Source organism: Xiphophorus hellerii, chromosome 13, assembly GCF_003331165.1.
Source record: "Xiphophorus hellerii strain 12219 chromosome 13, Xiphophorus_hellerii-4.1, whole genome shotgun sequence".
In the NCBI taxonomy this organism is placed as follows: Eukaryota; Metazoa; Chordata; class Actinopteri; order Cyprinodontiformes; family Poeciliidae; genus Xiphophorus; species Xiphophorus hellerii.
Genome location: NC_045684.1, coordinates 27381881 through 27399697, shown reverse-complemented (window position 1 = coordinate 27399697; position 17817 = coordinate 27381881). Strand labels below are relative to the sequence as shown.

Below are 17817 nucleotides of genomic sequence, written 5' to 3'. Positions count from 1 at the left end.
TAAGCCCAAGCCGTTGAACTTGAACTGATCACTCCTTACAGATTTCACTGTAGTTATTCAGTTATTCAGATGGTTCATGGAACCAAGAATCGCTTGGAGACGAGTCCAGCATGTCACACTGACCCAGCAGGAATGACAGGGAGACGGGCTTCCATCTGGAAGACGGCCGTACGACAACATGAGGATTAGATTAGAAGTCAAGTTTATTTGTATGGCAGCATATTTCATTGGCAAGGAAGTTCAGAATGCGTTACACCATAAAAACATTGTACAGTAACTTAATTATGAAACATGGAATGGACATTACATTTAGTCAAATACCATCATCAAAATCATCAAGCAAATATACATCAAATAAATTAGTTTGATGTATATTAATTTACAATGCAGTAAAGTTTTTACTATCACTTTATCCTATTGGTTTCCATAGCAACAGCTGAGAAATTAAAGTTCTTTCACAGTTAGCGATGCTGGAGAAATGGTTTGAGTTGGAACATTTCTGCATAATATCAAGACATAAAATCATCTAACTGGTTTTTATCAGGTCCTATATACACCACAGTTTAATCTGTACTCTTCTGTAATCTGATTTTACAGAAGAGTTATGGATTCAAAACGTTTGAATGACACACAACTTTTTCTGAATTGTGATGCTGTGAGAGCTCTGGAGGAACCAACAAAAACAAACACCATCATCCTACTTCTACTTCCTTTTGTCTTCTTTGTGACTTCTGCCAGTAGTAACATTCGGTTGTTGATCACCTGACGTGTGTGATGTGAAAAAAGTGCTTCCATTACAGTTTTATGAAATACTTCTGTTTTCATACTGCTGAAAAACCACCTCAGCTAGTGAAGGCGTCAAGAAGAGACAGAGCAGACTGTACATGTCGAGGAAGCTTACACCATCATCTCCTATAAATCTACTGAAGAGTGTCATCTTTTCTCTAAAAACACTCAACAACCTGGTAAAGTTCTGTTCTGGTGACTGAATTGGAACCTCTGGAGATGATGGTGCAAACAAACAATTCTTCATAAAGTGAAAAGACAACCCTGAGCATCCTCCTTATGAGACTGCTATACAACAACATAGTATCTTTAGTTAGAGGCGCCTTCATCTCTGCGGTAATACAGACAGCTACAGGAGATCCTTCCTGCCTACACCAATCGTCAGCTGCAACAACTCTGAAGAAACTTGGATAATAGGAGTTACAACAACATTTAATTTCCTTTGGGGATTAATAAAGTAGTCTTGAATTTATTTGAATATAAACTGCCAAGGAATATGTTCAGGTAAAGAAAAATGGAAGACAGAGTTATTATCCAACCCCTGAAGATGTGTGTGTGGTAAAACAGAGGTAGGTTTTAGTCAGCTGTGTCCTCTCATCTCTAATTCATCATATTTAGGTCAGAGAAAAAAAGATTCCTGGGCTCGATGTGAGTCTCTGTAAAGAAAAACATGTCCTGTTTGGACAGACTGGAAACACTCAGAGCTGGACTGTTTACATTGTTGCATGAACACATCAGAATTTATGCTACAGGTGTGAAGAGCTGAGAGTGAACTTAAATGCATCATTATCATATCCAACACCAGGACTGATCCAGGCAGGAGAGTTTCCCTGGAATCTAGTTAAGCCCCAGATTATTCACAGTCCTGGCAGATTAACATTTAAAGTAATATTTTAATAATTCTTCTGACTTGAAACAGTATTCTTGTTTTGGAGTGGTCCAACCCCAGTGAAAGTGAGAAAGACTCTGTGGAGGGAGATAGAGATGAGGGTCATGACAGGGAGGCCTTCCAATGAGCCTTCCATCACCAAAGATCAGAGATTATAAAAGGATTTGTTTCCTGTAAAGACAACAAAGATTTTTCAACTGATTATTGAGGAGTCCATAAGCTATTTTTTGACAACTTACGATTTTCAAAACTGAAAATCCCTACATGTCATTTCATGATGTTTAGAGCAATGCCTGTTTCATTTCCTGTCAGAAATAAACGGAATGAAAACATTGTAAAATCTAGATGTGCCAGGGTTATGAATAGTTTTGGACCACACTGCAAGTTAAATGTGGAAATCTCAAAATATCTTCAGTCATGAACAGAACAGGTTTCAGACCAGTCTGGATCCGATGGTCCAGACTGGTCCATGGAATGAAAACCACTTCAATCTATCTGCACAACCTGTCAAAAACAAACGCATCAACAATGAAATCTTTGTGTAAAATTACTTGGTTCCCTTTTCGAAGTGTTAGAAGAGAGAAAAAAATGCGCCATTTTCAATTCAGTCTGTAAATGAGCAACTTGTTGCTTTCTCCGGACGTCGAACCCGCTTGCCAGGAGCCTTTGTTCGCTCTGGTGGAAGTATGTCAGTGGGTTACATTGACACCATTGCAGGCTGCAGAGGGAGGAGCCGGTGAACTGGGTCACATGGTTGCCCATTGCTCGCTTCCAGAGCCAGTCTTCCTCACCTGGAGCTGCGCTTGTAATGAACCAGTTTTCGGTGTAGGAAGCTCTACAGAGGACGCTCTGTTTCGGTTACTGGAGCAGAGTGAAAGCAGGACGGAACCTTCCGGCTGAGATAAACCCGGGTTTCGCTGGGGTGTTTTTGTTGCGTCATTGAAAGTCGCTTTTTAAAACTTAGTTATTTATTTTTTTCATTCCTGTGAGATTCTAACTTGGTTGGGTTGTCTCCTCTGGGCTTCCATTCTGTTTTAATGTCCGTGATTTCAGTGTTTTAGCCCAAAGCGCAGTTTTTTGCCCCCCGAACGTTATCTACCAGCGACTCTAGTTGCTGAGAACCAAATCAAACACGGCTTCAGCAACGAGGTAGCAGAGGGGCAACTCGCAGGATATGGACATGGACTCGAGCAAAGCTGGTGAGTGTCATTTAAACGCCAAGAGACTGCAGCTTGTTGCTGTCGGTTCAGCTGGACTAAAACCGTCTTGTTTTGCCACTAATTTATTCACGGTCGTATAATAATAATTTATATTTTGGTCCGTGTTTACATCCAGAATAAGTGTTGATGGTCGTAGCTTAATGCGGTGTGGTAATATTAAACTGGGTTAGGACTGCCGGGTGGGGTGGAGGGTTGCTGTTGTTGGCCGTCCACTTTGCTTTGGCAGCACTGCAGTCTACTCTTCTCACATGGACCCGTCAGCCTAGCCATGTGCACATGTGTTTACGCACCCCTTACGTCTCCGCTCATTGGTCGAGCTGGGCGGTGATGAAGGCATTACATAATTCACCCCGCCGTGAAGTGTGGGCCTTTGCTGCGGATACACGTGAGGCTGCGCGAGGTGACCTAGTTTTCCAGTGGAAGATCATGCAGCTCCACGTGGGGTGCGGCGAAAGACTGCTGAATTTAGTGGTGCATTCAGGGCACATCGGAAATGCTAGACTGAAAATATTATTCAAAGATTTCCAGTGAAAATATTGTTTGGTGCTATTTATTCAGATTCTGTGGTGAAAATTGTTTCCACTGTAGTTTTATACACCAGCACAGTTTTAAACATTATATTTGGTTGAACTTTAAAACTCTACTTTTAAACCCATCTTTAAGGAGAAGACGGTGCTAACGACAAATTTTATTTAGAAAAATGTTTTTTTTTGTTTTTTTAAAAAAAATAAAACATTAGATCATTTGGTTTAGATCATTTAAAATCTATTTTTACACACAAGCTTTACATAAACCATTTTTTCCGAGCAGACTTTAAATGGAGCATTGTTTTACAGAATTCAGTGTTCCAGTTTTCTTTTTCTTTTTTTTTGGATGGAGTTTCTTAGAATGCATCATAAAATCTTTGCTTTGTCGTTGTGCATTTGCTCTTTTGTATATGCTTAATCGTTGCCTGTTGGAATAAACGTGGACGTACATTTCTTTTCCTGACACTTTGTCTGCATTGAGCCTCTTTATGTGGGTTTGATCAGCTGACATTAATACCAGACATTTGCTGAAACAAATGGATTATATCTTGCCTCCTGTTGCATCTCAATTGCTGTGAAACGGTGGTAACTCAAAATGAAATCCATCATAAATAAACCCTTTAAATGCCTCAGAGCACTAATATTGCTCTTTTGAGGCTTTACAATTCGGCTGGTTGCAGTGAAAGTCCAGCCTACCTGCCCCATACACACACACACCCATGTGAAGCTGACATTATGTAACGGTTGTTATCTAATCACCAAGATGGGCAGGGGTAAGAAATTAGGTCAGCCTGTCATGACTGCCTGGAGGAGGGAATGAGGGTGTGAGGAGACTGGCAACAATATGAGCTTTTTGTGAGCTCTGATCTGACTTCTTTACTTTAAGTGGGTTAGTTCCAGTCAGGGCTGGCGTCTGGGAGTGACTCTCTGGGTTTGGCCTCACCGAGGGGGAGAGGAAGACGGCATCAGCTGGAAGAACTGTTGGAGCTGAACTCCCAGATTTAACAGTGAGGCGCTCAGGAGAGAGCCAGCTAAAGAAACCAAGAGACATCGGATCAATAGAGACTTAATGTGGGATGAGTGAAGAAGCTCATTCTTTCCTAACATTCTGTTGAAACATCAAGGTTTCTCAATATTTACAGGATAAAAGGGAGTAAGATAAAATCACTTATTTATAACAGGAGAACATCAAGTTAATAATATCATACTAGTTTGTATAATGTAATCAATGACATTCATTTATTTGGGTTTTAGAACCAAATCAAAAGCTATGGTGCAGATGCCAATTTCATTTTTCATTTCTCATTTTCCATTATCTGGACTCGAATGAAGTAGAAAACTTGTTTAGGGTGCAGAAGATCGTTGGTGACTTTTGAAAAAATAAAGTATTTCTTCTTATTTTGCCCCCTAAGACTGTGCTCCTCTATAGTGAGCCACAGTAGCCGTATCGAAATAGTGAAGCAAACTGATGACACCTTTGTCCTAAAGTCAATCAGCAGAAGTTAAGTAACATTTACTGGACAAGTGAGAGTATATGTATATAAAGTAATATGCTTGTAATTACATAATTGAATTGACTAACTACTGTATATATGTATATTAAATAATGCTGAGATTCAGTGGCGTGTACAGACATTTTGAGGGTCAGGTGCTCGAGTGGGTGAGACAAATGGAACTGCTGGCAGAGCTTTGATTGGTCCTCCTGGACAATTTTCTAAATCTTCCTTCAAATGTACATACATTCACATTTACATCTTTATAAATTAAGGATTATATCTTTAATTTAAAACAGATGAGAACAATTTGAAGCAGAATTTCAGAGACTTACTCCATACCTGCTATAACATCTGCTGAAGCAAAAAAATAAAAAAATAAAAACCTATATAGTGGAGTGCTGAGAAGCAAGCCGTTTTTTGGGTCTAGGGACATAGGAGGGAAAAAAAACTCCAAACAAGGATGCAATTTAAGTAAAATTAATAATACAACAGAACCCTGACTCACAACCAGGCTTTAAGTTGTATCATGTTGGGCAAAAATTACCAAAATTTTGGGCTCTTGTAATATAGGCTTTAAAATCTAGAAATGATAACTTGGGCCACACACAATACAAGTAAAACATTTTAAAATGGCCCTTTTTTTTCTCCAGAGAACAAAGGTCGGGTGCTCTAGCACCACCTGGTGTCTACCAGCATGTACTTGCTGAGATGGATTGCATTGTAATTTGGTCCCATAGAAACTCCATAGGATTGAAAAGGACTTGGCCTTGTTGCTCCTTTAGTTTCCACATTATGAATCTTTTCAGGCAGTTAAATTAGTTTGTTTTTGTGTGGAGTAAAGTGACAAAAGTAGTCACATTCTTTCAGCCTGCTAACTGGCAGTGTGGAGCAGCAAATGAGAGGAACAATGGCTGGTCGCTCCTCTTTATCAGGACTCTCATTTTTTTAAAGGTTTTATTGGCTGTAGTGGCATTTATTTGAGAGAGGTCAGACAGGAAGGTGGGTAATGAGAGTGGGGGAAGACATGTGGCAAAGGTCACCAGACTGGGACTCGAACCCATGACAGCCGCATCGAGGACTAAGGCCTCCACACATGGAGGTGCTTTACCCCTGCGCCACCGCAGCGCCCAAATCTGGGCTGCTATAAAAGGATTTTAAACCTGAGGAGTGGAGCAAGGGAAAGTTTTAATCCCTCCGCGTAGCTGGATGCTGGCATAGAGACACATGGTGATAAATTAGAGGGTTTGGGTTTATTACTTTCCAAGGAGCCACTCTGTCTGGTGGTCTTTTAAAGAGGCCTTGAGCTGCCGTTTGTTGTCGTGTTTTCAGTCCATGTCATCTCACAGCGCTACCCTCTACCCCTTCCCTCTGCATCACCAGGAGGCGTGATCGCCTACATCAGCTCCTCCAGCTCTGCCTCCAGCCTGGACTCCTACCACAGCGACTCCTCCAACGGCAGCTACCAGTCATCCTCGCCTCGGCGTGTCTCCTCGCCCGGCCGAGGGCGGCCGGGCCAGCTGATGGACCCGCCGCTCGCCGTCGGTCGCCAGAAGCTTCCGGGGTCTCAGGGAGGCGGCCGCTCCTCATCCTCGGGAAAATGTGGGATCACAAGTAAGCAGCACACTCCTCCATGCGCTGTGCGGAGCTGCTGCAGGGATCCCTGCGAGGTCCACGGCTCGGTTCTGCTCGATGCAATTCATGTGAAGCTGCAGTTTAGGTTTAGGTTCTTTGAAATAAAATGAAGCATAAAAATATCCTGAAGCAGCGACTTGGAAGGTATTGTCAGTATTTTTAAAATTGAATATTAAGTCAGTTACATTTTTCTTATTACATCGTTATATCTCTTTAAATATAATTTTAAGCCATGTGATATTGTTATATTGTAACAACAAAGTTTTTTTGTTTTTTTTTAAAGTGGTTATAGAAAATATTTTATTTATTTTTCCCTTTTCAGTTTATTTCACTCACTTAGTTAAACTTAATGTAAATCATATAAAATTCACAAAAAATCTTTGCTCAGCATTTATTTCTTTATGTCAGCATTTATTTTCCCCCAGTTTCTATTTCTAAATGATAACCACCGCCTCCCAGTATTCCCAGTGCTTTTATACTCCAGATGTTCTGGTGAAGTTGTCATGAAATGTGTGTGTGCGTGCGTGTGTGTGTGTGTCTGTTCTGGTGACATGCCTCTCAGAGCCTTTGTGTGTGTGAAAGCAGCAGAGTGACCGCTGTGTGTTTTTGTGCCGATCAGAAATCAACGGCCTGGTGCTGCTGTGTAAGGTGTGTGGCGACGTGGCCTCTGGTTTCCACTATGGCGTCCACGCCTGCGAGGGCTGCAAGGTGAGGATGCCCCTCTACCTCCCCACCCCCTACACTCTCCCCTCAGTCTGTCTCTGCTGCAGCTGAACTGGGTCACTGCAGGCGCAGCTTCCTCTGCAGCTGTGAGCAAACACTCTGTGAAACTAGTTCTCTCTCTTTATTCATGTGAGCCAACCACCATGCCTGATCAGGACGTCCACGCATCAAAAGTCTTAAATTCATGAATCTAAATTAAAACCTTAAAATGTCTTAAATATGTCTTGAATATGTTGATACAGGTTTTTGTGGTGGCAGGACTATTTAATTTTATATATGAAGCTTTTTTTTTTTCTTCTGACTTTTCTGTCAGGCAAAAGTTTGAGTCGCATACAGACATCTTCATTGTGTACTGTGACTCAAGGTGGTTGAGGCTACTGCTAACTAGCTGCTAATATATCTGTGTTAGCTAGCTAGGTGGCCAATTAGCTTTTTTGGATCTATTATGAGCAAGTGCAAATTTCTTGGCGGTTGGCTGGACAACATTTTGTTTTACCACTCTGCCCTAGCTACACACTCTGGCTGAGGCAGAGTTTGTACCAGGGACCAGAGAAGGATTGGGGTTTTATGTAAAAAAAACCAAAACTTTTTTGAGCTTTATATCATGTTCTAATGTTATTTTCTCATCATAAACATGTAATGACATTCTGAAGGCAGAGAGCTTCTTTAAGACACACAGGCTCAATTTCAAGTCATCAAAGTGCGAAGTTAAATTTTTAAGTCGTTTTTGATGTATAGAACATTTTGTAACTAAAGGTAATAAAACCTTAGTTACTTGATTGTGCTATAAAATTGTCACTATGTGCCTGGAAAAGACTGTTCTGTCTGTTTAAATTTCATTGAAGGCGCCATTGAAAAGGTCTTAAAAAGTCTTACATTTGACTTGCTGAAACCTGTAGACCCCCCATTGATGCACATTCCTACACATTCTCACACACACCATCAGAAAGCTGCTGTATGTTCAGTTCTGTAGAAGATAAAAATGCTCAGAGGTGTTGTGAGGAGCAGCATGTTTATAGTGCAGCCCTTTAAACTCTTCATGAAGCTTGTGAAGCAGACAGTGAGTCAGGTATGTCGTGATTGCTTGATGTTTAACAACTGAATAATGATTCCTGTGGAATTCCCACAGTGTCCCGTCATGGAGCAGAGCTCCCACCATAAGCTTGCCTCCCACAACCCAGAAAATGGAGCACTCACCATGCTGTTTGGATGTGTGTGTGTGTGTGTGTGTTCAGGGCTTCTTCAGGAGGAGCATCCAGCAGAACATCCAGTATAAGAAGTGCCTTAAGAGCGAGAGCTGCCCCATCATGAGGATGAACAGGAACCGCTGCCAGCAGTGCCGCTTCAAGAAATGCCTCATGGTGGGGATGTCCCGAGACTGTAAGTGTGTGAGGACACCAGTCCAGCCTGAGGTGGCAAACTGGATAAGATGCAAATAATAGAAATAAACTGGTTGGTTTATGTCCAACCAAAAGTATTTACACCCTGCAAACATTTACCAGGCTATTAAGTATTTTATTAAGAATTATCTGTAAAACTTAGACCAAGGTAGAACTTCATAAGATGTTCAACAAACTTTTGTGTTGGAGTTCTTATAAAATTACATCTTTATTCTGTTATTATTCTGACTCTATTTTGGTAATGATTTGACCTTCTTGTTTAAAAAAAAAAACAAAAAAAACTGACCTGAATTCAAAGTCCAAGTAATCAGAAGCTGTAAAACACGCTTGTTAAACAAGATGGCGGCCCTGGATGAGCTGACGTCACTCTGGACTATGGAAACACGAGGAGGACATTGGTGGAAAAAAACCCATCCAGATTTAAAAAAATGAAATCTTCAAAAAGATTTTATGAACTTCAAATAGTTCATAAAATCAACTTATCTTCCAGCTGCAGCTGAAGTTTACACTCAGAAGGCACACTCTAGTTCATTATTATTATTATTATTGTTATTATCCCTTTGTGTTGGTCTGACAGGGTGGATGTTTGTTGCAACATAACAAAATGTGTGAAGGGTGTAAATACTTTTGCATGGCTCAGTGAGTTTGTCAGTTTCCTTGTTTTATTGCTCTAACATCCAGAATGCTAACGTCAAAGCGAGCTAAAGTGACCCTCTTCCCACTGTTCAGCTGTGCGCTTCGGTCGGATCCCCAAGCGGGAGAAGCAGCGCATGCTGCTGGAGATGCAGAGCGCCATGAACAGCATGATGAGCGGCGACCATCTGCAGAGCGAGCTGAGTCAGCCGCACGCCGCCGGCCAGGCCGCGCCGCTAACCGCCGCCGCCGCCGAGGAGGCCGGCCCCGCCCCTTCCCCTTCAGGGTCCAGCCAGTCGGACTCCAGCTCCGACCCCGACTCCGCCGTTCCCATGGATACCGGCTCCAGCTCGCCGTCCCCCAGTGTGTCGGACAGCGGCGAGGACGAGGTGATCGGCTCGGTGACCAGGGCCCATCAGGAGACGTTCATGTACAACCAGGAGCAAGGCAGCCGGGCCCCCGAGGGCCCGCCCAGACCCCCTGGCGGGGACTTTAATCAAGCTGCCCCCGTCCAGCTCTCAGAGCAGGGCCAGGACGTCTGGAACCGCCGCAACAACAACTCTGTCAACATGGCGGGACACAGCCTCCTGTCCATCCTGGGACAGCCTCACAGCCAGCTGGACAACCATTGTCCAATCAGAGCGTCCCGCAGCGCCGGCGCCAGCCACAGCCCCGCCTACATACATGGAGCCGTCAGAGCTCCGCCCACTGAGCCCTGCCCTGGCAGCGTCTACAACGGTGGCGCCTGGAGAGGAGGCAGCAGAATGTACCTGGTAAGACGGTGCGGCACGGCGCTGGGACAGAGCGCAGCTGTCCCTCATGTGTTTGTCTGACTGCAGCTCATTTACGTGTGTGGAGACACAGTGGAGGACACTTAGGGTCTCTGGTTGTCCCAGCCCTGTTAAGTCCTAATTGGTTGTCTGTCTGCAGGTCTGTCCAATGAACATGTCCCCTCAAGTGGACCCGCACAAGTCGGGCCAGGATGTGTGGGAGGAGTTCTCCCACAGCTTCACCCCCGCCGTCAGGGAGGTAGTGGAGTTCGCCAAGAAGATCCCCGGCTTCAGGGAGCTGTCCCAGCATGACCAGGTCAGCCTGCTGAAGGCTGGCACCTTCGAGGTACGCCCCGTCCTCTTTACCCCCCGTCCGCCTGTCCCTCAGGGTTAGAAATACAATAGAAACAGCCTTTCTTGTCCTGCAGGTGCTGGTGGTCCGCTTCGCCTCGCTGTTCCATGTGAAGGAGCGCTCCGTCACCTTCCTGGGGGGACAGAAGTACAGCGTGGACGCTCTGAGGACCATGGGCTCCGGAGACCTGCTCAGCTCCATGTTTGACTTCTGTGAGAAGCTGATGAACCTGGGGCTGAGCGAGGAGGAGATGAGCCTGTTCATGGCCGTGGTCCTGGTGTCAGCCGGTGGGTCCCTTCACTCTGCTGCTCCTTTTAGTTTCATTTTAAAGATTCAACTCGACAGAATAGTCTGATAATATTCAGATTATTTCACACGATGTTTTCATTTATAAAGTAAAAGGTCTAAAAATATTCAACAGCAGTTGCCATCAAGTTTTCATGTTTGATAGTAAGGAGCTGCGTTTCTATTTAGCATAAAATTGCGCAAATTGGAATTATGAAAATAGATTTGTTTAACGGAAATGCAATAATTTTGAGAAAAATAAAATACTTTAAGAAAGAGGTTGCGAAAGGCTGAGACCCAGTCGACTCGATAGTTACCGCTAAAAACATTAAAAAAATTGTTTAATATGTTTAGCTGTTTAGCTTTAATGTCAGCTAATATTCTATGCCTCACAGTTTAGTTTTAACTTGAGCTAATGTTTTATTTTATTTGTTTAGCGCTGGCGTCAGCTAATTTTTTAAATGTTTAGTTGTAGTGTTAGCGTAGCTGTTTAGTGAATCAGTGGTGATTACTAAAGTTAGCTGTCCCAATAGTGGCTTAGTTAACTGTTAGCTGTGTCCACACCTGTGTAATTTGGAGATCTTAGTGCATATATTCACTATATTTATAAATATTACAACCATGGCGACTATTTAGAAACATGTCCAGCAGAGAAATGAGACACATCAAGGAAATGTATATAAGTTCTATGGTCCAAAATACATAGGCTATGATTTAATGCCAAACTCATTCATCTAATTGACAACTTCAGAGCAAGAATACATTTTCCATGACAACCATCTATGATAATTTATGATTTCTGTGGGTCCAATTATGTATCAACTGAAACAAAAACTATTCATCTGTGATTAATATTGGCTAATTTAATGTCGAAGTAGATTTTCTTTGATGGCCATCTTGAATTTTTTAGTGGCTTTTTTTCTATGACACAAACCCCTGGAACATCTGCACCAAGTTATGTTCTTGTATCTGTGTGTGAAAGTTTTTGCTGAAATATGAAGTTATCTGCTGCACCATGTCTTTGCTTTCTTAAAATGAAATTACAAATGACAGAAAATATTTTCAAATTTCATTTTTATTTTAATGAGCCCTTCTCTGAGTTTACATGAATTCAAAGTCCAACTAAACAAACATTGTAAGTCTGCCATCTTGTGGTGCAACTTCTGTTTAGTTGTACTCTGACCTACGGAAACCCAAGGAGTACATTGATGGGGCAAAAAAATCTTTTACCAAAACTGAGATCTTCATAACCAGCCCAGCCCTTTGTGCTGCACATGAACAGAGAACAACAAAGAGAGGAGGCTGAGTGTCCACAGGGTGGCGCTAGAGCAGTGACTTAGAGAAGGAAAGCAGAAAGGCTTTGATCCTGACAACTAAATCTGATCAGTGAGATGTTTGTGTCCAAGAGGTCTTGATCGCAGAACACTTCTCAGGTGGGTCCCCTGAGGGCCCCCTGTGGGGTCCAGAGGGTCCCACACCCTGCAGGAGACAAACCCAGAGGCCCCAGAGCCTCAACTGGCTCTTTGGACCTTTGACTATAAATGGTAAACAACTGAACTTTTAGATACTCTATCAAAGTCAGATTTTCTTGGAATAATTGCATTAAATTTCCATAAATGACCCTAAAAGTGGCAGTCATTTTAATGTGGATCCATCTGTTGTTAGACTGGAAACTTTGTGTGTCAGCATCCCATATGAAAAAATGTAACCTAGAAGTAGGAATAAAAACGGTGGTTGTTTGAAAATGACAACAGATTTCTTGCAGTAGAAAGTTACCAAAACATTATAAGTAATTTTTTATTCTAAAGGTCAGGCAGCATATCTGGCTCTAAACTCATTTGTTTTAGCAGAAATGACTCTTTGAATTTTAAAAGTTTCTGTGCTGAACTGATGAAATGATCAGGTGTGGCTAGTCGTGTTTGAGCCAGTCGATGTGTCTGAACGCCTCTGCATCCCGTCTCCCTGCAGACCGCTCCGGCATCGAGAACGTGAACTCTGTGGAGGCGCTGCAGGAGACGCTGATCCGCGCGCTGCGGAGCCTCATCACCAGGAACCACCCCAATGAGTCGGCCATCTTCACCAAGCTGCTGCTGAAGCTGCCCGACCTGCGCTCCCTCAACAACATGCACTCTGAGCAGCTGCTGGCCTTCAAGGTCCATTCCTGAACTCTGGCACAGCCTGAACGGGCCCCGGGTCTGGCCCCGGCCCCGGCCCCGGCAGCTGTGCATCCCCATGCCGTACTGTAGGCTGACGCCGCCGCACCTCGCCACCTCCATGTGTTGTGTTTGTGTGTAGCAGCTGTACAGCGCTTAGAAGCACTTTCCTGTCTTGTGACTGAGGTTTCTGCATTCATAGTGCAATATGTGACTGCTTTGTTTGACATGGGCAGCGCTGCAGAGGTTTCCAGTGGCTTACACCACTCTGAATGTCGTGGAGGCGCCGACGCTTTCCAGGGGGCCATCACACAAGAGAGATTGTAGCTGAAATTGAATGACGTCTTATTTGACCCTCGTGTTGTTGTTGTCCATGTTCTGTTGTGTTCTGATCTTAGTGAATAATCTGATGTCTGATGGATGGCACACTGACTCTCTGGATTCTCAGCTACTGAGAAGTTACTGCAGACACCAGCGGCTCCCCAGTGGCTGACTGGGCTCCGACCTGTTGGGTAGAACCTGACTGTAGTATTAGTGAAGTGACTGAGCTGTCAGAGCTGCTGGTGTTCACATCATTTAGTTTAGTTTTTAATATCCAGAGCTTCTGTCAGAGTGTGGAACGAGTCGCAGGAAACCAATTTCTATAGAAAGTATATGTGGAATCTAAATATGTACTGTTATACATGACCATATAGATGACTATCTATAAAAATAAATTTTATAAGTGAGGTGAAGTGTTTCTGTGTTGAGTATCAATTACTAATGACTTTTCTCATATAAGGACATTAAAGACTCACTGTGCCGCCAGAGGTAGTTTTCTAATCCGTCAGCAGAGGGCGTCAGTGCTGCTCTGACTCCAAATCAAAGAGCCAACCAGGGGCAGTTGGGTTTTCACAGCCGCCTTGTAAGAAATTTAGTAAGTTAGTTTGGAACAAAAGTCCAAACATTGAACCAGACCTCAAAGAGCCTGTGAAGATTGCTGCGAAAAATGTTTAAAGCTAAGAATGTGCAGAGATTCCACATGATCTGGGCTTTTTATGTCTGTTTTTCCTAATGACTTAAAAAATAGGATAGAGCAGGGGTGGGCAACTCCAGGCCTGGAGGGCCGGTCTCCTGCAACTTTTAGATGTATCTCTACTTCAACACACCTGAGTCAATTAATGAAGTCATTAGCAGGACTCTGGAGAACTTGACTGCACTTAGGAGGTGATTCAGCTATTGGATTCAAGTCTGTTGGATCAGGGAGACATCTAAGAGTTGCAGGACACCGGCCCTCAAGGACCAGGATTGCCCACCCCTGGGATAGAGCAAGTCTAGAAATTCAGGAAATATTCAATATTCAAGTATGAAATGATGTTCAATAACATAAGTTAATATATCAACGATGGCTATCACTGAGGCAGATGCACAAATACAAAAGCATCTTCATATCACATACAAGGGATCATCAAGCTGTTCCATTCATTGAGCCTCTTTTGCTGATGCTGCAAAATAAAACTCACCTCAAGCTGCAAAAATCTTGCACTAAGAAATCTTGTCTCATGAAAAATCATAACTCTAGTAATCAACATTTAAAGTGGTATGTAAACATGGTAATATAAGAAGCATGAAAGTAACATGGAGGAACAAGATGAATCTGCCTTCTCCTGTGGAGGAGAGAAAAAAGATGAAGGTCTTCGCTCGCTCCGTGCTGAGCAGCTGTCAGGGCCGCAGAGAGGGAGAGAAACAAGAGTCTGTGTTACTGTTGTAGACAAAATAAAAAAAGTCTACCAAAGCATCATTTAATTTTTCATTTTACAGTTATTCCCCAAATCGGCAGGATCAAAGCACTGCAGCTGATGTTTGACACGCTACATCACAGACAGCGACACAACTAAACTATAAAACTCCACTACTTCTGTAACACCAGCTGATCGTTCTGAGGAGGACTGACCCGTCTGTAGGTCCACAAAACCTGACCAGAGGATTCTGAAGAGGTTCTCCAGAACCAGCTGCATCTTCTGGTTTAAGGCCAGCACCCATCATCATGTTCCAGAGAAGACACGTTATGAAACGTCAGACACACAGTTCTTTCATAAGACCATGCCACACATGAGGACAACGTAACTGAGATGTATGGATGACACCTGGGCATGACTACCGATGGGATCAGAAGGAAGGTGTCAGATCTGGTGACACGGTGTCATCACAGGATCTCGGAGTGGATCGGGCCAAGCAGATGATCCTGAACACGTCCAGAGGACCAAAACGTCCTGCGGTGAGTCGCTGACCTCTGCTCACTGAGCCACCTTAATGTCCACCAGAACCAGAACACACTGGGTTCGTGTCCAGGGTCGATGAGCTCTAAAAGCATGACCAGATGTCAGATTGTTGTTCAGGTCCAGAAGTTACTATGACCAGGGACCAGGGGCTGACCAGGATGTGGCCCCCAGGGCTGGAGGCAAAAAAAGGAGATCTTCCTAATATAAATGACACATTAGGTCAACATTAGTCCTACGCATCAGCAGGTGTGAAGTGATGCATAGGTTTATTATATCTCCATTAATGTAGCTGTTATTACAAATGAAACGGACTATAACTTCATAATTTTCAAAAACTTGAATACTGATTACATTCATAAAAGAAGGAAAACTTTTGCAAAACATGCACTAATATGTGCATGTTTTGCACATGCACATATTAGTGCACACATCTATGCACACATATATGTGTGCATAGATATTAATCTATGCATATGTGTGCATATTAATATATGTGTGTATATAAATACATATGTATATGTGTGTATAAATGGATTTTGAAGCGGATCAGGAAGTATGACTAAATTCAGAGTTTCTACATGTAGTACTGCTCAAGAACTACAGGAACTGTGAAAAGTAACTTGAAGTAGCTCAATAACTAAATGTCTAACTTTTTTTATGTTAACAAATTTCATTAAGCTAAGTTGTTGTTTCTCTACTCTGGCATGTGATCCAGGGCTCTTATCCACATTATCAAACTTTATTACCCTTACCAGGCCAACATCAGGCTGGGAGCCGACTGGACCTTTCACTGGACTTCAGCCTTAAGTAGGACGCTGGCTGAGTAAAGCACAGAGGAATATTTTCTGAGCACTCAGTTTGAAAAACAATCCTTATTAATTACATCGTTTGGTATGACAACAATGAACTGATTTAATACATTGTTAAATGTAATTTGAATCAAATATGGATTACCTGGATGTATTTAATACTTGAAGGTCTGACATTAAGATGATTAATTTCATGCAGAAAAAAACAAGAGATGAAAAAAAAAAAACATGCAAAGACAAAACTCTTAAAACCATGTTTATTCTCACATTACTTGCAACCATCATCCATTGTGTGCATTTCAAAACCTTCCCCAGGTCCTCTGTGTTCATGTACGACCATTGGGGAGCTGATTACCAGAGGACGGTTCCAGTAAAACCAATTCATTCGCACCATCACTGCCTTTCTCTTCCAGTCAGTGTAGAACGGGTCATACAAGGAACAACACTCAATGTACAAAGGAGGGACGTCTGGGCTGACAGTGGCTACATCAGCATCCAGAGGTTTTCCTACGCTTGTGTGCAAGTGTAGCTGCTGCATTTTGTACTGACAGTGAAGTCCAGCTACAGTCCTGTGATATGGATTTTACCGAACAACTAATGCTGCTCTAACATTTTATGATTTTAGCTGCTTTGCTCAGTTCCTCTGCCATGATGTTGGGTCAGCAGGAGAGAAATCACTTTGTCAATACTACGCAAAAACAATACCATGTTCATCTTATGCCAACGTTAAAAAAAATCTGCATTCTGAAAATATACATCCTATTTCAACTGTACTGTAAAAAAAACCCAAAACTTTTCTATGGTGCAAGTCTTGTGACTGATTTGTGATTGAGTAACCTTGAGAAGAACAAGTGGGGAGAGAGAACAGTGAACAGGCACCGGTTCTGTCAGCACTGACGACATTTATGTGCACCGACAATGAGAACATGTTGAAAATAAAAACGGGCTCCGGGTCTAAAACCAGAACTGAGTTTGAGTTTGGAGGAAATCATCAGTTTTGGTTTGTTCATCTGGAGTTCTGCTGTCACAAACGCAACATGAAGTTTTCCTAGAGATTCATTTGGAAACAGAAAGCTGGACTTTCAGCTGCTTCCGTCCTCCTGACAGGGACAAGACAGCAGAGCAGGAGTGTGATATTTGGAGATCAGTTGAACTATTTTGTTGTTTATGGACCCTATGGTCATTCTCAATAGACATTTTAAAAAAGGCTAAAAAAAAGAGAGAGGTTTTAACTGAACTGTTAAAATCAGCTTTAGTATGATTTACTGAAATAAAAAGTTTGAGAGCTGAACAAAAACACAGACTCAGTGTTGGTCCAAAGCATCCTGGAGTCATTTATCTTGGAATCCCAACTGGGAATTATCCAAGGTGTTTTCCAGCTTTGGTTCAGGAAACCAATAACAAAGCTAAATACGGCTAGCAATATGAGCTCCGAAAATATTTCCCCTCCTCTTTCCGCAGAGTTAAACACTTAAGGAACATTTTTATAAATTGAGGCCGTCCAGCAGGGCTTCCGCTTTAAGACAAAAATCTGCAGAAGTGTAAAAAAGAAAAAAAAATCCAGTTTATTCCTGTGACATTTATGTTTGATTTGAACTTCAACCACACTGAGTTTGATCTCAGGAGCCTGCAAATGTCCAAACCAGGCTGGGAACGAACTAACTACACACATCCTTAGAGTGTTTAGTCAGGACTGTACCAGCAGCCTTTCGTTGCTCTCAACATATTTGGTGAAGTGAGGTAACACTGACACGTTAAACCTTACTGTTGATGGATGGAATATTGACAAGTGAAGGCATTTTTGTTTTTTCACAGCTAAATTAGCATTATATCATAGCATCATGGCTGCTGCTCATTTGCTTAAACACAGGAAGAAACTTT

At 42.6% G+C, this 17817-nt stretch overlaps 1 protein-coding gene across 1 annotated transcript; it reads left to right on the top strand.

Annotated features, from left to right (window-relative positions):
• The first annotated feature begins 2433 nt into the window (after window positions 1–2433).
• Window positions 2434–13600, top strand: nr1d2b (nuclear receptor subfamily 1, group D, member 2b). Its single transcript, XM_032580911.1, has 8 exons — window positions 2434–2874; window positions 6299–6529; window positions 7170–7258; window positions 8509–8653; window positions 9403–10079; window positions 10237–10422; window positions 10505–10715; window positions 12682–13600. The coding sequence occupies exons 1-8, from the start codon at window positions 2850–2852 to the stop codon at window positions 12876–12878; spliced, it is 1761 nt and encodes a 586-aa protein (XP_032436802.1). The 5' UTR covers window positions 2434–2849; the 3' UTR covers window positions 12879–13600.
• Window positions 13601–17817: the final 4217 nt, after the last annotated feature.

Bases quoted from the DNA above. Each gene is read 5' to 3' on its own strand.
- nr1d2b (XM_032580911.1), top strand. From the start codon at position 2,850: ATGGACATGGACTCGAGCAAAGCTG. The intron at 6,530-7,169 runs GTAAGCAGCACA...TGTGCCGATCAG, and splicing joins GGGAAAATGTGGGATCACAA to AAATCAACGGCCTGGTGCTG. The intron at 10,080-10,236 runs GTAAGACGGTGC...GTCTGTCTGCAG, and splicing joins GAGGCAGCAGAATGTACCTG to GTCTGTCCAATGAACATGTC.